Genomic DNA, 20,648 nt, shown 5'->3' on the forward strand with positions numbered 1-20,648 from the left:
GTATGGAGAATGTATTATTTTAAGGCTGATATAATGGAAGGAACAATAAACAACACCTTAGCAGAAGGTTCTTACATGCCCTTCGGGTATTCAACAATATGACCATTCTGAGTGTGTTGGGAATAAAAAGAAAAGAAAAGAGCAACTGTCCCAGGATTAAGTCCTTGGAAACTCCAGTATTCAGAGGAGGAAAAGCCAGCAAAGAAGCATGAATGTGTCCAGTGAGAGAATCAGGAGAAACCCAGGGAGAAGGATGTCTTCAGAAGGAGAGTGGTGTCCACGGATGAGAACTACGAGTTTAAGACGAAGACTGAATTCATGGGATTTGCCAATAAGGAGGTCATTACTAACTCTGTTTATTACTAACGTCAGTTTATTGGAGAGGATGCGAGGTAGGTGGGAACTAGGAAGTGAGAACCTGGAGAGGGCATGTAAAGACAATTCTTGGAGGAAATTTGCTATAAATGGGAGAGAGACACAGGACAGTTGCTGAGGGTATGTGGATGTTAAGATGGTTGGAATTCTTTGTTGATTTTTTTTTAAGATTTTATTTATCTATTTGACAGACAGACAAGTAGGCAGAGAGGCAGGCAGAGAGAGAGAGGAGGAAGCAGGCTCCCTGCTGAGCAGAGAGCCCGATGTGGGGCTCGATCCCAGGACCCTGGGACCATGACCTGAGCTGAAGGCAGAGGCTTTAACCCACGGAGCCACCCAGGTGCCCCTGTTGATTTGTTTTTAAGGTGACAGACTGTAAAAGTATAGTGCATGTTGGTAAGAATTTCTTTTCCTCAACTCTTTGAGAGTAACATACATGATGATGAAAATTCTGACAGTGGAGCAAAGCAAGCAAGACCGTTTTCTGTTCCGTACCTGGATCGAAGCCGACTCGTTTTGTCTGCGCACTCACCGTCTTCCGGGGCGTGCTTGTACTCCTTGTCCTCCATCACTTCGTAGTCGAACCCGAGAAGGTCGATGGGGGTGGTGTATTTCCTGGCGTAGTTCTGCTGGGCACCCGTCAGGAAGGCTTGCGTGAAGAAGAAGCCGGAGAGCCAGAAGACCGGAGGAGGGCCAACCTCGTACCACTGCTGCGGTGACACAGCACACGTGTCGTGAGGTTGCAGCCTTGCAACTTTGAATACAACAACAGCTTAATAAAATTCACCCCAGCACTCCCCCTGTTATGCTTTAGGTAGACTCATAAGTGAGTCAACACATTCAGGAAAAAAACTTGACACTGTTGAGGTTTTAAAAAGCTACTTATTCGGTGTATGTTCTGACTTCATTTCACAAGCATTGTCTCAGCTGGGATGTCACAATGTGGCTTAATGCAGAAGTGAATGTCTCTGTATGTGCCTAGTGATTCCTTCCAAAAAGCTCCACACAATGATGCATATCTGATATACGTTGTTGCACAATATATCATGTTCCATAGTTGACTAGATCCCTATAACATCTGGTAATATTTTTCCCATTTTTTTCTCTCTCATCATTGCTGTCCAGTAGAATATTTAGAATATTCCTTTGGAAGTTTTCCCACCTACTTTACCAAAATACAATAAAATCCAACATATGGAAACACAGTATTATACAAAGACCTTATTAAAGAAACCATAGTGAGAGCTTAAGATATTATAAATATCAAAGATACCCAAATAATTCTGTTCATATCATACTTTAAGAAGCTAATTGACTACTGATTTTAAATAGAAAATTATAGAGGTCAAATGAGTTTGAAGAGCTTTTCCCTGTTAGAGTCCAAGGTAGAACCTTCATCGTTCAAGAATAATCTTGTTTCTTTAGTATCAACTCTAGTTATAACAAGAAGGCCTGTGTTATTCAAGGGAAGTTGAGTCATTTTATCCCTGCAGAAATGTTCTCACAGGCAATTTTGATGCATTATGAACAGTATGTAGGAAATTAATACTTTTAATGAATATAATTAATAACATAGGTAAGCACCAGTATTGCCGGATAATTAGGAGACAGGTTTCTGCGCACTCAACATTTCCAAGACAATTCGCCATGGAGATTATTACCGTGTTGGGCTGAACCAGCAGTCTACTGACTTCATGATCTGGAAGAATGCTGGACAAGGAAAAGATAATGCTGCTTGCTAGTAGCTTGCCTGGCTTTCTAAGGTGCTCTGCTCTAGGAATCTATTTTGATGCTTAGTATTTAACGTAAAAAATCAACACAACCAGTTGTTTTCTCTCTTCTAGCATCCCTGACTTGAGTGTGTTGTTTACCAAATATGAACACCTGTTCCTAAAGAAGCTTTCAGAGATTCTGTTTTCCATATTCATATTTTGACAGTTCAGTGTAACAGTTACATACATTATATGCAATACTGAGTCGTGGTCATTTGTGTCTGGGATGCACAGAAAAACTAGAGAGTAATGTCATATTAGGCATCCTGATGAAAATGAAATGAAACCATATATGATAGTTTAGATGAACTCACTTGCAAGAATTTCAGTCTTGAAAGGAAGTCATTCACATAGCTCCCAAGTGGTTTAAGGCTTGGGTATGATTTACCCATCCACATTCCTGGAATTTTGACATTCAGAATGCTGCTAACCACTTCTTCAAGATCTGTAGACATCACCACAAGCCCCTGAAACATTTGGTTAACATGATAATACTGATTTTGGACACCCCTCTCTTAAACATCCTTTTCATTATCCTCTGTTTAAACTTGTGATGAAAGCTGAGTCATATAGGAAAAAAGAAAAGATACATTCTTTTGCTGACAGTAAGTCATGGAGTCATTAAACTATTCCTTACAAAATATTGACAATTTTACTTTTAATCAAATTTTTGTGAAAAATTTTCTTACTGGGATATAATTGACACGTAACATGGTAGAGTTGACCCTTGAACAAATGGATTTGAACTGTATGGGTCCGTGTGGATTTTTTTCAATAAATGCATTGAAAGTTTTTTTTTTTTTTTTTGAGATTTGTACCTATTTGAAGAAACTCACAGATGAACCAAGTAACCTGGAAATAATGAAAACTTTCAGAGAATGGTATTGTAAGAATACAGTACATTATACATGTTATGTGTTGACTGTTTATGTTATGGACAAGGCTTCCAGTCATCAGTTGGCTATTAGCAGTTAAGTTTTTGAGAGGTCAGGAGTTATATGTGGATTTTTGGCTACAAGGGGGTCAGCAACCCTAACCCTCATGTTGTTAAAGCCTCAACTGTATTAGTTTCATAGATACAATATGATGGTTTAGTATTTGGATATATTGCAAAATGGTCACAATAGTCTGGGTAACATCTGTCACCATACATAGTTACAGTATTGTTTCTTGTGATGAGAACTTTTAAGATTCACTCTCAACAACTTTTGAATTTGCAACAGTATTACTAACTACAGTCACTGGGCCATACATCGCACTCGCATGGCTTTTACGTCATAACTAGAAGTTTGTGCCTTTGACTTCCTTCAGCCTTTTGCCCACCCTGGAAAAATCTTAATACTCAGCTTCTCACTAGCTACTAAATCACAGGCTAACTTGGACTTAGTTTACTGCCTTTTTTTTTTTTTTTTTGCCTTTAAAAAAATTTTTTTTAAACTAACATATAATGTGCTGTTTGCCCCAGGGGTACGGGTCTGTGAATCATCAGGCTTACACACTTCACAGCAAGTTCACTGCTCTTTTGAATCGACAACTGTTACATCTCCTGTCTTCTTAAAAGAATAGTGATGAATATAAAATTAGAAAAATTGTATGAAATCCTTTGGAAAGTTAAAATAGTCTCAGCTCCACCTACGAAGTCTAACTGATCTTATCCCATTTTGTTAATTACTTAAGTAAACTCTTTGCCCAACATGGGGCTCAAAATCATGACCCTGAGATCACGAGTTGTACGCTCTACCAACCGAGCCAGCCAGGAGCCCCGGTCTCACCCATTTTGAATCACTGGTGGACATATGTGAAAACTTTGAGGCCTTTAAAAATCACTGCCTCCTTGATCTTACAGTTGGGCCAGTTGCCATCATCGCTTCTCTTTTCTCTCTAGTGGACAGAATCACCCCACTAACATACGGAGAAGATTTTAGAGTAAATTCACTATGTTCAACACCCGCATTTCCTTTGCCTCCTTTCCCAAACCCGCTAAAACAGCAGTAAAAGAATTTATGTTTTAAGGGCATAAGCCTACAAGTGCAGAAAAAAATTAGGGCAGGGCAAAATGGCAGCACAGTTTTGGGAGCTAGAAAGCATGTGGACTGTTGGCAGGTGATGTTTTAGTCGGGCGTTAACCGGATCCTGACCAGCAGAGGAGAAAGCCAAGCAGCAACCAGACATCACCGGGGAATACCCAGCAGTGTTTGGAACTGATGGCCCTAGATGAAAGTGAGGAGTGGAAGGTGCTGCCCAATGAGAAGGGTTATTGAAATTGGGTTTCAAAAACAGATTTCTGGGACTTCTCCCCCAAGTCTGCACATTGCCTACCTTGAACGAAACGTGCAAGGGAGAATAAGAAATCCCTGGGGGCTGCCAGGCTCAGCTGGGGAGCAGATTACCACCCTGAAGTCAGGAATCACACGAACGAATGTACACTGGATGCGGACATCCCCGAGCCCATCCTCCCCTTTGCCCCGGAATACCGGAAGCCAGGCCGTTCTCTCCCAGGAAGGACACGGGAAGAACCAGGTCAAGGAGAAACCAAGGATCCTGACTGCTGCTTAGCCAAACATTCCAGCCAGAGGACACCGCAGCCAGCCCAGGAGACCCCGCTTTCCATAATAGCTCCTATTCAACCACTTAGCTCCTCCTCCAAAGCTACGACAGAAACAAGCTCGGCTGGAACATCGATAGGACGATTGCTGGCCGCCTGCACACTTGCTCCCCCACAGTCCTTCCTGCAGGGGTCAGAGTGAACTTCTAAAAATATAAAACAGATCATTTCACTTTGTTGCTTAAAACACTCTGAAGACCTCCCCTTACTTTTATTTTTTAGAACAAAAGTCATGATCTTCAGCATGGCCAACGAGGCCACGATGAGTCTGTGGTTCTCTCTGTCCTGTTTCCCTCAGGCTCACTCCACTCCAGCCCCAGGAGCCTTTCCTAGTGTTCCCGGACCAGGCCAAGCCTGTTCTCATGGTCTTTGCACTTACCATATCCTCAGCCTGAATGTTCCATGGTTTGCCGTGAGGTTCAGACCCCTGCGGAAGGGTCAGCACCTTTCACTTTGTGTCAGTCGTCTGACACAAAATGGGTTTCCCACCCATCGTGGGAACTTAACATTTATCAAAATTATACATTTATTTGAAATTTTTATCTCCCTAATCAAAACTTCGCTCTATGGGGGCTCCAGGTGCCTCATTTGGTTAAACGTCTGACTCTTGATTTCAGCTCAGGTATGAGACTGAGCCCAGCGTCCAACTCTGCGCTGGGCGTGGAGCCTGCTCGGGATTCTCTCCCTGGCCCTTGGTCCCTCCCCACTGTCTCACTCTCTCAAAAATATATGTGCTGCCGGGGCACCTGGGTGGCTCAGTGGGTTAAAGCCTCTACCTTCGGCTCAGGTCATGATCTCAGGGTCCTGGGATCGAGCCCCGCATCGGGCTCTCTGCTCAGCAGGGAGCCTGCTTCCTCCTCTCTCTCTCCCTGCCTGCCTCTCTGCCTGCTTGTGATCTCTGTCAAACAAATAAATAAGATTTTAAAAAAATATATGTGCTGCCGAAGTGAGCACTCTCTCTCAAAAATAAAATAAAATAAAGATTGGTTGTTTATTTTTTTTAAAGGGTGGGGGCGCACCTGGTGTCACAGTTGGTTAAATGTTCGACACTGTTCCCAGCCCAGGTCATGATCTCAGGGCCGTGAGGTCAGGCCCCCGACTCAAGCTCAGCGTGGAGTCTGCTCAGTTTCTCCCCCTCCCTCTGCTCCTCCCCCCACTCCTTTCTCTCTCTTTCAAATAAATAAACCTTTAAAACTTAAGCTCTATGAAAGCAAAGGCTTGGTCTTTCTTACTCCTTTGTGTTTTCTTAGCATGTATCCTATCTAGCAAACTATGCCATCGAACACACTCCATAATTCCTTACCCACTTACGAACTGTCACCCCCAGAATCCTACATGGTCTTCCAGGGCAGGGATTTTGCTTCTCTCCCCAGAATGCAGAACGAACAGTGTTTGCACACAGTCTCTCCCCCAGTAAATATTTGCTGAGTAAAATGAATGATAAGTTATTGCAAAGATTTTTCTTTTATATATTTCCTTGTATATTTCCTTACCTTGATCGCTTTTTGAATATCAATGCACGAGTCCCTTATGGTCTGCAACAGTTTATTGAACCTTCCCATCTCTTGGACAAGCACAGTGTTCATGCTCTGAGTATACGTTGTCGGGTACCTCCTCATCGCGGCCTCAACGTCAAAGTTGTGGGGAAGTTTGCCCAAGATGTCGCCAGCAACCTCATCTATGACTTCATCTGAGGATTTTGCACCGGCGTCTGCTGAACGAGACTGTAAGGAATGCAAGCGAACAACGAGAACTCCTCGGTAAGCTGTAGGGATGGCTGAGTAGGAAAGCTCCGAAGGTACACTTTGTGCGAATGAGTACTATTCTCCTCTTTTACCAAGGATTCTTCTCTGCACAAGACGGACTGAAGTGGTTAAAAACAGGCATGGGATGGGGAGTCAGGAGAAAACCAGTGTTAGGGAGGAAGGAAGAGGGCGTGGACAGTTGTCATGGGCAAGAGAGGGTCTAGGGCAAGACAATGAGCCACACACTGGGCTACGGTAGGTGGAGCGGGTGGATGGCCCCGGAGCGAGGGAGAGAAGCGTTTCTGCGGGCGGGGTCATTCAGAAGCGGTGAGCTTCAGCAGCTGGGAGACGGGAATTTGATCTTGCCTTGAGAAGCTTGCCACAAAATATATTTGCCAATAACTCTGGTGCCTACTGGTTGCCAAAAGCAGAGATATAGTTTTGTCCTTGAACCAGAAGGGCAAAGAAAATTAGCTCGTCTCCTCAAAGCAGTTGCAAGAGTTATGGAGAAAGGCAGACTTTAGGGATCCACACTCAAACAAAGGAAGGGGAACTTCATTTCAATTTTTATTTTTTATGTTTATAGTGGCAGGGTGCGAATGAATCTATATATTTTTGGAAAACCATTTAAATCCTCACAATAAATGAATGTGTGTATGTATTTGCGCATGCACGTTGAGAGAAAACAAGCACAGTTAGAATATAAACGAATATATCTCATATTTTTCAAGCCCTAGGAAATTGTGTTTAGTCTTATTTCAGATTTTGTATTTCCTGGTTTCTTTACTGGCGCTTAGGCATAAACGCAAGAGCTCTGCCAAAGTAACATTCCCAAGACCAATATTTCTTGTTCTAATTTTTTTTCCTGTTCTGTTTTTTTAAGATATTTTAAATACATAATGTAAAAGTTTTGTCATTGTTAACTTGCTCTCCAAACTCTGCTGTTCTGGTCTCTTTGCCACTGAGATGTGGTAAACCCAATGTAGAAGCAATGAACTCCTGCCTACCCATTAGCATAATTGTACTTGCCAATCTGAGGGTGAGGATATTGAAAGAGGCTGTTTAATTACATACTGAGAAAATACCCCAAGTGTATTTAGACTTATCGGTTTGGTTCTGAGTCATTTTCTGTTGGAATGAACCTACTGTTGTATGTGTTCTGTAATGTGGCACACCCCATCAACCTTAAATAAAGCCAAAAGCCACCCTAAATGTCCTGTTGTCACTCCCCCGTGTATCACATGTGTCTAATACTCCTGGACATCTACTTACTCATGTCTGTGCATATACTTTTGTACTCAGGAAAGAACTTATTTTAGTGGAATTAACATATGTAAATATGGATGTAAAAAATAGTCTTTTTTCTTTCTCCCTTATTGGAAAATGTCATCAGACAGTAGACCACAGTGAGGAGTACCATGGACTCTTCCATCAAGGACAGCACACCACTTTATCCTCCTACTACGGTTCTTTTAGCTCCCCCCACCACGCGCCATCATCTCTTATAATCTGCACTGCTCGCTCCTGGCCCATCTTTAGAATCCAGAAAAAGGTTAGCAGTATGGTTCAGAAGGCAGATTCTGGAGCCAAACTACTGGGAATCAGACTGCTTTGAGTCCTGGCTTGAATTTGTACCTTCAGCAAGCTACTTAATCATTCTGTATCTGTTTTCTAGCTGTAAAGTGGGAATAATAAGCCCTTACCTCAGCGGACTGCTGTATGCATCGCACTGTCACGCACGAAGCACTTGGAACAGTGTCAGCATAGTCAGTACTGTGTCAGTGTTGGCTACTATCATCATTATTCTGAGATTCCATAAAAGTAAAAACATCCCTAGAAGTCAGTTCATGGGATAATTCACTGGACCAAATAAGTCTTCTTATTCAAATTTTACTCAGTCACTAGGGGAACTCTTACCATTTGGACTAATCTGTTTTCAAAAATGAAAGAAACCAATGACTGAGCATTTCTGCTAAACAAGAGAGGATCTCCTAGTAGAAGAGCAAGATTAAATGTTTTTTATTCAAATACACTGACTCGTGCCTATGGCATGCTGAGTTCTAATGCCTTAAATTACTCTCTGACATGTGATTTTATTTAAGCTCTCATAAGTGGAGCTGCATGTCTACAAAGTGTCAATGATAGTTTTCTCCTCAACCCTTTTGTACATCCTTACTTCCTGTTGCAAGTCTTGAAATATGATGTAATCTGATAAAATACTGATGTGAAAGAAACTTTCTATGTAAACTACGTTACATGTTCTGGAACATTTGAAGAAGATAAGTCACTTTATCGGTTGCTGTTGAATTAGTAAGAGACTAGGAAACAGGCAAAATTTTAGACTGGATTCTGGCATCAAACCTCTTCCCACGTATCACCACGCCCACCCCGCCGCACCCTGCAGGGCCATCCTCCCCCGGGCTGGTGTGACCGTGAGCCCAGGGGGCAGGCGTCTCTCCCAGCGGACCCACACAGGCCCCCTGCGCACACCCAGGCCACTGACCAAGCACTGCTCCGAAGCATCAGCTTCAGTGCTGGTGGAAAGAGATTTTATTTGCTTATTTATGTAAGAGAGAGGGGGGGGGTGGGGGGCAAAAGCATGTGCACCAGAGGGGATGAAACAGAAGGAAAGGGAAAGGGAAGAGGGAGGAATCTCAGGGAGACTCTGCACTGAGCATGGGCCCAGCGTGGGCTCAACCTCATGACCCTGAAGTCATGACCAGGCCCGAAACCAAGAGTCAGATGCTGAACTGACTGAGCCACTCAGGAGCTGCTCTCCTGGTGGAAATAGGACCAGGCTTTCTTGCTCTTTCCCCCCTTTCCTTTGGAATCAGGTTTAGAGGTTTTTGTTTGTTTGTTTTTTACTTTCTTTTTTTCTTTCTTTGGATCATGCTTCCTTCCTTTCTTTTTCTTTAGAAAACGATCTTATAGTTTTTTGTTTGTTTCTTTGGGGGGTTTTCTTGGCCCCTTTTCCTTTTTTCAGATCAGGATTTTTTTTTTCTTTTTTAATCAGGCTTATTTTAACAAATCAAAACACACCTAGTTAAAGGCCTAAACACTCCCTATTGCAAGAACCAAGGAACTCTGCAGAGGACTGACCCGTGGGAAGAGCAGCCCAACCGCGAGGGCAGCGCACACAGCACACACGGAGTCACCTGCAGGAGTGCCAGGCCCTGGACAGCATGCGACTCCTTCCTAGCCTTACTCTCAGTCAGTAAGTAATTAATAACAAAAATAACAAGTGTTCAAGTACCCGAAGACAGAAACCCAGACGTAATGCCAAGATGGGGGAATTCTCTGCTGAAGAAAGATCAAGAAGAAATCACAGCCAGGGATTTACTCAAAACAGATCCAAGCAATATGTCTGACAAAGAATTTAGAACAGAAGTCATAAGAACTCTGGCTGGACTCAAAAGAAGCACAGAAAACACTAGAGAAACCCTGGCACAGAGATAAAAGACCAAAAAACTAGTCAGGCCGAAAAGAAAAAATGCTGTGACTGAGATGCAAACCTGACTGTATGTAATCACTGTGAGGATGGAAGGAGCAGGGGAACAAACAGGTGATACAGAAGATAAAATTATGGAAAATAATGAAGCTGAGAAGAAACGGGAAAGAAAACTATTAGATCATGAATATAGATTTAGGGGACTCGGCAATTACATAAAGCATGACAATAGCCATATTATAGGAGCCCCTGAAGAAAAAGAGTGGGAAAAGGAGGCAAAAGGTTTATTTGAATAAATTATGGCTGAGAACTTCCCTAATCTGGGGAAAGAAACAGGCACTACAGTCCAAGGGGCACAGAGAACTCCCCTGAAAATCAACAAAAACAGATCAATACCAAGACATATATCATAGTGAAACTTGCAAAATTCAAAGATAAAGAGAGAATTCTGAAAGTAGCGGGAAAAAAAATCCTTACCCTACAAAAGTAGATATATAAGGTCAGCAGCAGGCTTGTCCACAGTAAGTCGGCAGGCCAGAAGGGAGCAGCATGAAATAGTCAATGTGCGAAGGGGGAAAATATGCAGTCCAGTGTACTTTACCCAGCAAGGCTGTCATTCAGAATAGAAGGAAAGATAAAGAATTTCCCAGATAAGCAAAAACTAGAGGAGTTTGTGAACACTAAATCAGCCCTGCAAGAAATACTAAAGGGTGCCCTTTTAGTGGGAAAGAGAGACCAAAAAGCAATAAAGACTAGAAAGGAAACAGAGACAGTCTAAAGGAAGAGCAACTTTACAGTTTTAAATGGCACTAAATCATATCTGTCAATAATGACTCTGAATGTAAATAGATTAAATGCTCCAATCAAAAGACATAGGGTATAAGAATGATTAAAAAAATAAGACCCATGATACGCTGCTTACAAAAGACTCATTTTTAGACCCAAAGACACCTGCAGATTGAAAGTGAGGGGATGGAGGACATTTCATCATGCAAAAGGTCATCAGAAGAAAGCTGGAGTAGCCATACTTAGATCAGACAACTTAAATTTTAAACCAAAGTCTGTAATAAGAGATGAAGAATAGCACTATATCATCATCATAAAGGGGTCTACCCAACCAGAAAATCAAACAATTGTAAATATTTATTCTTCTAACTTAGGGTCACCCAAATATTTAAATCAATTAATAACAAATACAAAGAAACTCACTGATAATACAATAATAATAGGGAACTTTAACACCCCACTCATAGCAATAAACAGATCATCTAAGCAGAAGATCGACAACGAAACAAGGGCTTTCAATGACACACTGGACCAGATGGACTTCACAGATATCGCCAGAACATTTCATCCTAAAGTGGCAGAATACACATTCTTTTTGAGTGAACATGGAATATTCTCCAGAATAGATCACACACCAGGTCACAAATCAGGCCTCAACCAGTGCAGAAAGATTGAGATCATACCATGCATATTTTCAGACCACAGTATTATGAACTTTGAAGCCAACCACAAGAAACAATTTGTATTGACCACAAATACATGGAGGTTAAAGAACATCCTACTAAAGGATGAATAGGTTAATCAGGAAATTAAAGAAGAAGTAAAAAATTCACGGAAGCAAGTGAAAATGAAAACACAGTAGTCCAGAAACATCTGGGATGTAGCAAAGCAGTCAAGGAGGGAAGTATATCGCAATGCAATCCTACCTCAAGAAGCAAGAAAAATCTCAAATACACAATCTAACCTTACACCTAGAGGATCTAGAAAAAGAATAGCAAATAAAGCCTAAAACCAGCAGAAAAATGGGAATGATAAAAGATTAGAGCAGAAATAAGGGATACAGAAATTAAAAAAAGAACAGCAGAACAGATCAACAAAACTAGGAGCTGGCTCTTTAAAAGAATTAACAAAATTGATAACCTGGCCAGATTTATCAAAAAGAAAAAAGAAAGGACCCAAATAAATAATCACTAAAGAGAGGGAAAGATCACAACCAACACTACAGAAACACAAACAATTATCAGAGTATATTACGAGCAATTATATGACAATGAATTGGGCCATCTGGAAGAAATAAATAAATTCCTATAAAAATATAAGCTACCAAAACTGAAGCAGAAAGAAACAGAAAATTTCAACAGACCAATGACCATCAAAGAAATTGAATTAGTCATCAAATATCTCCCAAGAAACAGGAGTCCATGGTAGATGGCTTCCCAGGGGAATTCTACCAAACATTTAAAGAAGAGTTAACACTTAATCTTCTCAAACTGTTCCAAAAAATAGAAATGGAAGGAAAACCTCTAAACTCATTCTATGAGGCCAGAATTATCTTGACTCCAAAGCCAGACAGAGCACCCTACTAAAAAGGAGAATTAGAGGGCCCCTGGGTGGCTCAGTCAGTTAAGCATCTGATGCTTGATTTGGTCTCAAGTCATGATCTCAAGGTTGTGAGATCGAGCTATGTGTCCGTCTCTGTACTCAGCATGGAGTCTGTTTGAGAGTTTTCCCTTCACTGCTCCCAGTCCGTTTCCTCTCTCTTTTTCTTTCTGTAAGTTCTTTCTAGCTCAGTGAAAGCTAGAAACCTACACTCTCACTTTACTGAGATTTCCGAGTATACTTTTCATATTGCCTTAATGTAGCAATAATGTGTTTATGCATTTGTTTCTTTGCACATTTTGTCAAATATTAAAACTCTACTTTTGGGTCAAATATTAAATATTAATATTTAATTTAATATTAAATTTAATAATATTAAATTTGTCAAATATTAAAACTCTACCAAAACATTTTTAAAAAAGGAAAATTTCAGACCAATATCCCTGATGAACATGGATGCAAAAATTCCCAACAAGATACTAGCAAATTGAATCCAACAGGATGTTAAAAGAATTGTTCACCACAATCAAGTGGGATTTTTTTCCTGGACTGCAGCAGTGGCTCAATATTCACAAATCAATCAACATGATACACCACATTTATAAAAGAAAGGATAAGAACCATCATTCTCTCAACAGATGCAGAAAAAACATTTGACAATATATAGTACCTTTCTTGAAAAAAAACTTCAAGAAAGTAGGGATAGAAGGAATAAAGCTGAATATCATAAAGGCCATATATAAAAGACCCATAGTTGGGGTGCCCGGGTGGCTTAGTGGGTTAAAGCCTCTGCCTTTGGCTCAGGTCATGGTCTCAGGGTCCTGGGATCCGGCCCCACATTAGGCTCGCTGCTTAGTGGGGAGCCTTCTTCCCTTTCTCTCTCTGGGTCTGCCTCTCTGCCTACTTGGGATCTCTCTCTGTTAAAAAAAAAAAAAAAAAAGAAAGAAAGAAAGAAAAAAAAAAGACCCATAGTTAATATCATCCTCAATGGGGAAAAACTGAGACTTTTCTCCTAAGGTCAGGAACATGACAGGGATGCCCACTGTTGTTCAACATAGTACTGGACATCTTAGCCTCAGCAATCAGGCAGCAAAAAGAAATTTAAAACATCAGCAAGGAAGAAGCCAAACTTTCACTATTTGCACATGACATGATACTCTATGTAGAAAACCCAAAAGACTCCACCAAAACATTGTTAGAAATAATATATGAATTCAGCCAAGCTGTAGGATATAAAATCAACATACAGATATGTTGCATTTCTCTACAACAATAATGAAGCAGCAGAAAGAGAAGTCAAGGTGTCGATCCCATTTACAATTGCACCAAAAACCATAAGATACCTAGAAATAAACCTGACTAAAACAGTAAAAGATCTATACTCTGAAAACTATAGAACACATATGAAAGAAATTGAAGATGACATAAAGAAATGGAAAAACATCCCATGCTCATGGATTAGAAAAACAAATATTGTTAGAATGTCTATACTACCCAAAGAATTTACACATTCAATGCAATCCCTATCAAAATACCACCAGCTTTACAGAGCTAGAACAAACAATCCAAAAATTTGTATGGAACCAGAAAGACCCCAGATAGCCAGAGGAATGTTGAAAAACAAAAAACAAAAAACAAAAAACCCAACAAACCCAAAGATGGTGGCATCACAATTCCGTACTTCAAGCTCTATTACAAAGCTGTCATCATCAAGACAGTATGGTACTGGCACAAAAACAGGCATGTGGATCAATGGAACAGAAAAGAATCCAGAAGTGGACCTGCAGCTATATGGCCAAGTAATCTTTGACAAAGCAGGAAAGAATATCCAGTGGAAAAAAGACAATTTTTCAACAAATGGTTATGGGGAAACATGGACAATGACAAGCATAAGAAGGAAACTGGGCTACTTTTTTACACCACATGCAAAAATAAATTCAAAATGGATGAAAGACCTAAATGTGAGACAGGAAATATCAAAGTCCTAAAGAACACAGGCAGCAACCTCTTTGACCTTGGCCATAGCACCTTCTTACTAGACATGTTACCTGAGGCAAGGGAAACAAAACCAAAAATGAACTACTGGGACTTCATCAAGATGAAACTCTTCTGCACAGTGAAGGAAACAATACGCAAAAGTAAAAGACAGCCTATAGAATAGGAGAAGATATTTGCAAATGGCATATCTGATAAAGAGTATGATCCAAAAGCTATAAAGAACTTATCACACTCAATACCCAAAAAACAATAATCCACTTAAGAAATGGGCAGAAGACATCAATAGACATTTTTCCAAAGAAGACATCCAGATGGCTAATAGACACATGAAAAGTTGCTAAATATCACTCATCATTGGGGAAATACAAATCAAAATGACAATGAGATACCACCTCACACCAGTCAGAATGACTAAAATGAACAACTCAGGAAAAAACAAATGTTGGTGAGGATGTGGAGAAAAGGAACACTCTTGCACTACTGGTGGGGACAGAAACTAAGTGCAGCCACTCTGGGAAACAGCATGGAGGTTCCTCAAAAAGTCAAAAATAGAGCTACCCTATCACCCAGCAATTTCACTAAGAGTATCTACCTAAAGTATAGAGAAGTACAGATTTGAAGAGAGCACAGGCACCCTGATGTTTATAGCAGCACTATTGACAGCAGCGAACTATGGAAAGGGCCCAAGTATCTGTTACGTGACGCATAGATAAAGGAGATGTGGTGTGTTTATACATATGTGCACACATATATGTACACACGCACACAGGAATATTTCTCAACCATCAAAAAGAATGAAATCTTGCCATTTGCCATGTCGTAGGTGGAGCTATAGGGTACCAGGCTGAGTGAAATAAGTCGGTCACAGAAAGACAAATGCCATAGGATTTCACTCCTGTGTGGCATTTATGAAACAATATGGATGAACTTAGGGAAGGAAAAATAAAATAAGATGAAAACAGACAGGCAGGCAACCCATAAGAAACTCTTAACCATAGAGAATGAAGGAAGGGTTGTTGGGGGCGGCGGGGGATGGGCTAGATGAGTGATGGGTATTAAGGAGGCACTTGTGATAAGCACTGGGTGTTTTAGTGGTGAATCACTAAATTCTACTAAAACCAATACTACACTATACGTTACCTAACCTGAATTGAAATAAAAACTTGGAAGAAAAAAGAAAATACGATGCACTTGAGCACGGTTTCTGTAAGAAAGGCGAAATGGAACTCCTAGCAGCTAAATGATACTCAACGATTCTTTCCCAGTCAAAAGGCTGATGGGGAAAAAGAAAAAGCCAACCCGAACCATATGCGCGTATACTTCATGTTTAAATTCATATTTAAGGTACATAGGAATTTTCATCTTTTCCTTAAAATGGTTCTCCGCTGGAACAGATGGCCCACGCTGCTCGGGCAGACTCCCTTCCAGCCGCAGAAGTGGTTCCTGCTCGAGCGCATACCTGGGTGAGGAGAATGTTATCAAACAGCAGTTGAGTTTCCGACTGATCTTTGGTGATATCGGCGTTGGCGTTCATCCCAAAGATTTCTGGGGCAGGGTTCAGCGGCAGAGTCTTTGTGTATTCGATGTAGCTCTTGTGCTGCAAAGATGAATACCAGAGAGTCAGGAGGTTAGAAATCAATTATCCTGTAGAACTTTCTCTCTGAGAAGAGAAAATTTCCAGTACTCGAGTTATTGGGTGGATGAGCCTGTGGAACTGGACACCAAATGCTTTCATTTTCTTTCAACCTGGTCCAAAGTTAAAAAAAAAAAAAAAAAAAAAAAAAAGGAAACATTTAGGAAGAAAAAAATAAAATGTCCCATTCAATTGGAATGGATTTTAAAATGGAGAGAGGCATATCCCGGCCACCTTATTTAGACAATTTCTTCCAGAGAAATTTTTCTGTGCCACATTTACTGATGATTGTTCTTCATTGATTGCAATAAAAATAATTTTTTTCTCTTTACTCTGATTTTTCTATTTCCTTGTGTGATAAATCCATGTAATTCAGAAAAGTAAACATTACCCACATGCTTATTAACCTGAGATAATCACCATTAACATTTCTTTTTATGCATATGCACACACATTCTATATTTTATTTACATGGACTTCTGTCAAAATTGCAAACCTTTCTTCAGGCGCACACAGTCATACCAACACTTATAGACACATATGGTGGGTGGGGCTGGGGGCCTGGTCACTGACGGTTTCTCAACATGGGTCATGTTCCATACACCTGACTTCATCTCGCCTTTTTCTCACGTGAAATCCTGATACCCCTGGTTCCACATGTGGGCCTCGTCCCCTTGTCTAGTGACCGAGGCTCTGATCTTCTCCTCATCCCTTTGACATCTGCTCTCAGCTAGCATTAACCCTAATGGCCTATGTGGTTATGGTATGTGCCTCTGATGTATGTGGTCATAGGTTTAACTTTCAATACATGCCCTTCTGACTTTTTGGGATAAAATGAGAACCAATTAAAGAGTCCTGGGGGTCCCTGGGCGCCTACTGTGTGATCATGTGAAGGCAGATACCGCATCTTCCACTAGGCAGCCCTGGAAACAGGAGCAGAAGGAAATGGACTCTTGGCAGTAGATGGTTCTGTAACTCTCTTCCCCTTTCTATACGTGTGGCCTTGGGCAAGTCATTTAACTTCAGTCAATCCGCTTTCTCATTTGTAAAAAGGGCTGAGTAATAAAACCGATGTTAATTGGATGCTCTAGTGAGATAATTACTGTACTGCTTTGTAAATAAGTAAGCATGATCAAGATATTAACTATTCTTGTTAACATAATTTTGTAACCCTTCTCGTGTGTATTTCCATTTTAACTGGGGACAATGTCTTTTTATCAAAGGGTCAGATTCATGACGATAGAATTTCAGGTCACTAAGAAAGATCTTCTTGGGCGAGTGGCGTTTCTGAAAGTCCTCACATTAGAGCAAACAGCAAACCACTACCTACATATGCATGAGGTTTGTTTCAAGAAGGCTGGAAAAAGCACACATGATGGTTAACCAAAAAAATGAGGCCTCTGGGGGGAAAACAGTCACCATTTTATCAGAGGAATTTCAGGTTTTACTGCTTTTCGTTTTCTGGAAGGGCGTACTTACATCGCCAGAAGGAGGAACGAAATAGATGCCGCTTGAGTCGAATTTATAGCTTGGGTTTTGGACTAACTCTTTGTTGAAGAATTTGTTCAGAATGCTGTGCAGCGTGCGCCGGTCCCAGTCGTCGGTCACGCGGCCTCCGTAGTTGCACTCCCCTGTCATGTACCGCAGAGCCTCGTACGGCAGTTCCTGGAACCCAGAGCTCGAGTCACTCCACCAGCGGGGAGTTTCCAGCCGCGTGCAGAGCCCCGCAGAGCTGTGGCACCTGCTACGTGCCGGACGCAGAGTGAGCGGGACCAGAATCCCACCCCTGAAACACGGACCTTGCCGACTGCCATTTAACACAAACCCAATATAATTCAGAGATAATCAGGATAAATTTCCTGCGGTTTTTATATCCCTCTGGGTTGGACAATTGGAATCCCTGTACAGGCAATTTTGCATATGATTTTTTTACCAAAGCTCAGATTGTAAGATGTCTTTTACCATTTCATGAAATACTCTTTTAAAATATTTTAATAATTTCAGCAACAGAGGAACATGGGGGAAGGGGAAAAAACTGAGAGAGGGAAGCAGACCATAAGAGACTCTTAATGAGAGAACAAACGGAGGGTTAATGCAGGGAGGGAGGTGGGGGAGGGGCTAGATGGGAAATGGGCTTAAGGGGGGCACTTGGGGTGAGAGCTGGATGTTATATGTAAGTGACGAACTCCTGAAACCAGTATCACACTACATGTTTACTAACTAGAATTTTAAAACTTGAAACAAAAAAAAAACATTTTAAAAACTATCTTCTAATATTGAACACTTCAGTCACTCCTCATTAACTGCTGTGTTAAATTACGTTTCATTAAATATACATTTCTTAAAATTTCTAATGATTCTTTGATTCTTGAAAAGAAAAATACTATGTCAAAGATACAGGAGTTTATAAAAAGCAATTGATTAATGTCACTAAGCTACTTTTTCTTTTTTTTTAAGAAGGCTCCATGCCCAGCATGGGACCCAATGTGAGGCTTGAACTCATACTCTGAGACCAAGACCTGAGCTGAGATCAAGAGTCAGACACTTAACTGAGTGAGCCACCCAGGCGGCCCACCAAACTGCTTTTCTGAAAGGCTATAGTAAATGTAGGAATCAGTTTTAAAATGTTTGCTAATTTGTTTGACCAAAGATAAGTAATATTGCGTTAATTTGCTTTCTTAGTGGAATTTATAGTTTTTTCATGTTTAATAACATGTGTTCTGTGAACTAGCCTACCCATTTTTTTCAATTAAAGTTTTAATAGATTTATTATATATGTATTATAATATATAATATATGTTACATATTATATATACTATATATGCATAGTATACATAAACTGTTTGACATTATCCTTTTTAATCAAATTTTTGGAAATATTTTTTCCCCTTAGTTTGCTTTTTTATTATAATCTCTGATATGAAGAATTTTTAAATGTTTATGAGTGCAAAAGTATTAATTGTTCATATTGTAATGTGTTTTATCATCAGCATAAATACTTAAATATCCACCAGCAATTCAGAGCATTCTATGTCTCATTGCTCTCAACAAAACTGAACATTATCACTTCGGGGAAAAAAACCCAATGGTTAAACAATAACATTGTTTAACTCCATGTACATTTTTAAATTTTTAAAAATATTTTAAAAATATTTTTTATTTTTAGTAATCTCTATATCCAGGGGAAATTTACTGAGTCATGAGTTGGAAGTGATAAGACTTGTTATTTGTTAGAACTAGAATAAAAGGCAGAGAATTTAGGAGAACTTGTATCAGTGACCGTTTTTCCACAAGACTTTGTGGAGAAACAAACAGAATCAGGACGAACTCCAGCATGTTTCTGTTCTTCCAACTTCAAATGTGATGGGAGTTTGATCAGATGCACGCACTGCCTGGACTTGCCTTGTTAACCTCATAAAAATGAATCATAGCAAGAAAACTCACTGGCAAAGAGAGTAGGCAGTATATGAGGTAGACCAAAGGTGAACCAGCTGGCCTCTGGGAGGGCCTCCTGATGCAGAGGAAAGAGGAGAGGGGGACGTGTTTGATCACGTACAAAGGGTTAAACCTGCCAACCTGCCGCAGAACTGATGGTAAGATGTTCTTTCTCTCAGCAGCTTGATCGCAACCAGCCGATCACACTGGGGAGTGCATTCTCCCAGGGGCCCAGGGATGCTGGCTGGGGTTGCAGAAATCCTGGCAGCTTGCTGCTGGGCCCTCGGGGATGAAGTTTGAGACCATAGATGGAGGGAGTATACGTGGAAGCAAAGCCGGAAGTCAGCAACTTGTATGCAAGGGTGTACACAGAGTCAGTCAGTTTTGCATTGCTTATTAGCAAAAACTAAAAAGGAAATAGAATCCTAACGGTGAGCAAAGGGGGAATGCTGCGTAAGCAGCCATTAAGCAAAGATCTCTGTCTACTTTGGAAGTTGTCCACAATATATGCAGAATGAAAAGAGCAAGCTGAAAATGACTGTGTGAATACGATTATGTTTTTCAGAAAAAAACTTGTGTGTATATTGTGCTTATGTATGTATGACTTATATGCATATAGGAAAACTTCTGCACAGATATGTCCTAAGCTATGAAATTGGTTGCTTTGGAGTAAAAGTAGAGTGAGAGGGAGGGGTGGGCCTTAAACACACACACACACACACACACACACACACACACACACCCCTACCAACACAAGCAAAAGAAAGCCACTGTCCATCTGCCAAGCAGATTATATCTATCTACTATTATTTTCTTCTTTTCCAGCTTAATTTTTCCTATGTCCTTTCTTTAACCCAACAGGAATTACATAGTACAAATAATCTAACTTGTTTTTTTTCTAATAGCAAATAATCAATAATCCTATCATAATTTATTGAATACTTCTATCTCCTATTCATTTTATTTTTTCTCTTTATTTTTCTTTTGAATTCTAGTTAGTTAACATATAGTGTAGTATTGGTTTTAGGCGTAGAATTTACTGATTCATCTCTTACATATAACACCCAGTGCTCATCACTGGGTAACGCTGGTGTTACATATAATACCCAGTACCCATCACCCATTTACTCTATCCGCTCCCTCACCGCCCTCTGTCCTGTTCCTGTTAAATGCTGCAATTACAATGCCGAATCCTACATGTGGTATTGATGCCATTCTTATTGAGAGCTTGAAGATCTTTCCACTCATCATG

At 40.5% G+C, this 20,648-nt stretch overlaps 1 protein-coding gene across 1 annotated transcript in view; it reads right to left on the bottom strand.

Moving 5' to 3' along the window:
• The window catches only part of DNAH7 (dynein axonemal heavy chain 7), a 250,612-nt gene that overhangs the window by 7,728 nt on the left and 222,236 nt on the right, over positions 1-20,648 (bottom strand). The window contains exons 59-63 of the mRNA XM_059393094.1: positions 17,441-17,626; positions 15,788-15,925; positions 6,246-6,476; positions 2,462-2,614; positions 908-1,085 (exon numbers count right to left, since the gene is read on the bottom strand). Coding sequence (XP_059249077.1) covers positions 908-1,085; positions 2,462-2,614; positions 6,246-6,476; positions 15,788-15,925; positions 17,441-17,626 — 886 coding nt within the window. The remainder of the gene's footprint in view (positions 1-907; positions 1,086-2,461; positions 2,615-6,245; positions 6,477-15,787; positions 15,926-17,440; positions 17,627-20,648) is intronic.

The sequence above is a fragment of the Mustela nigripes genome, chromosome 3, assembly GCF_022355385.1.
Source record: "Mustela nigripes isolate SB6536 chromosome 3, MUSNIG.SB6536, whole genome shotgun sequence".
NCBI lineage: Eukaryota > Metazoa > Chordata > Mammalia > Carnivora > Mustelidae > Mustela > Mustela nigripes.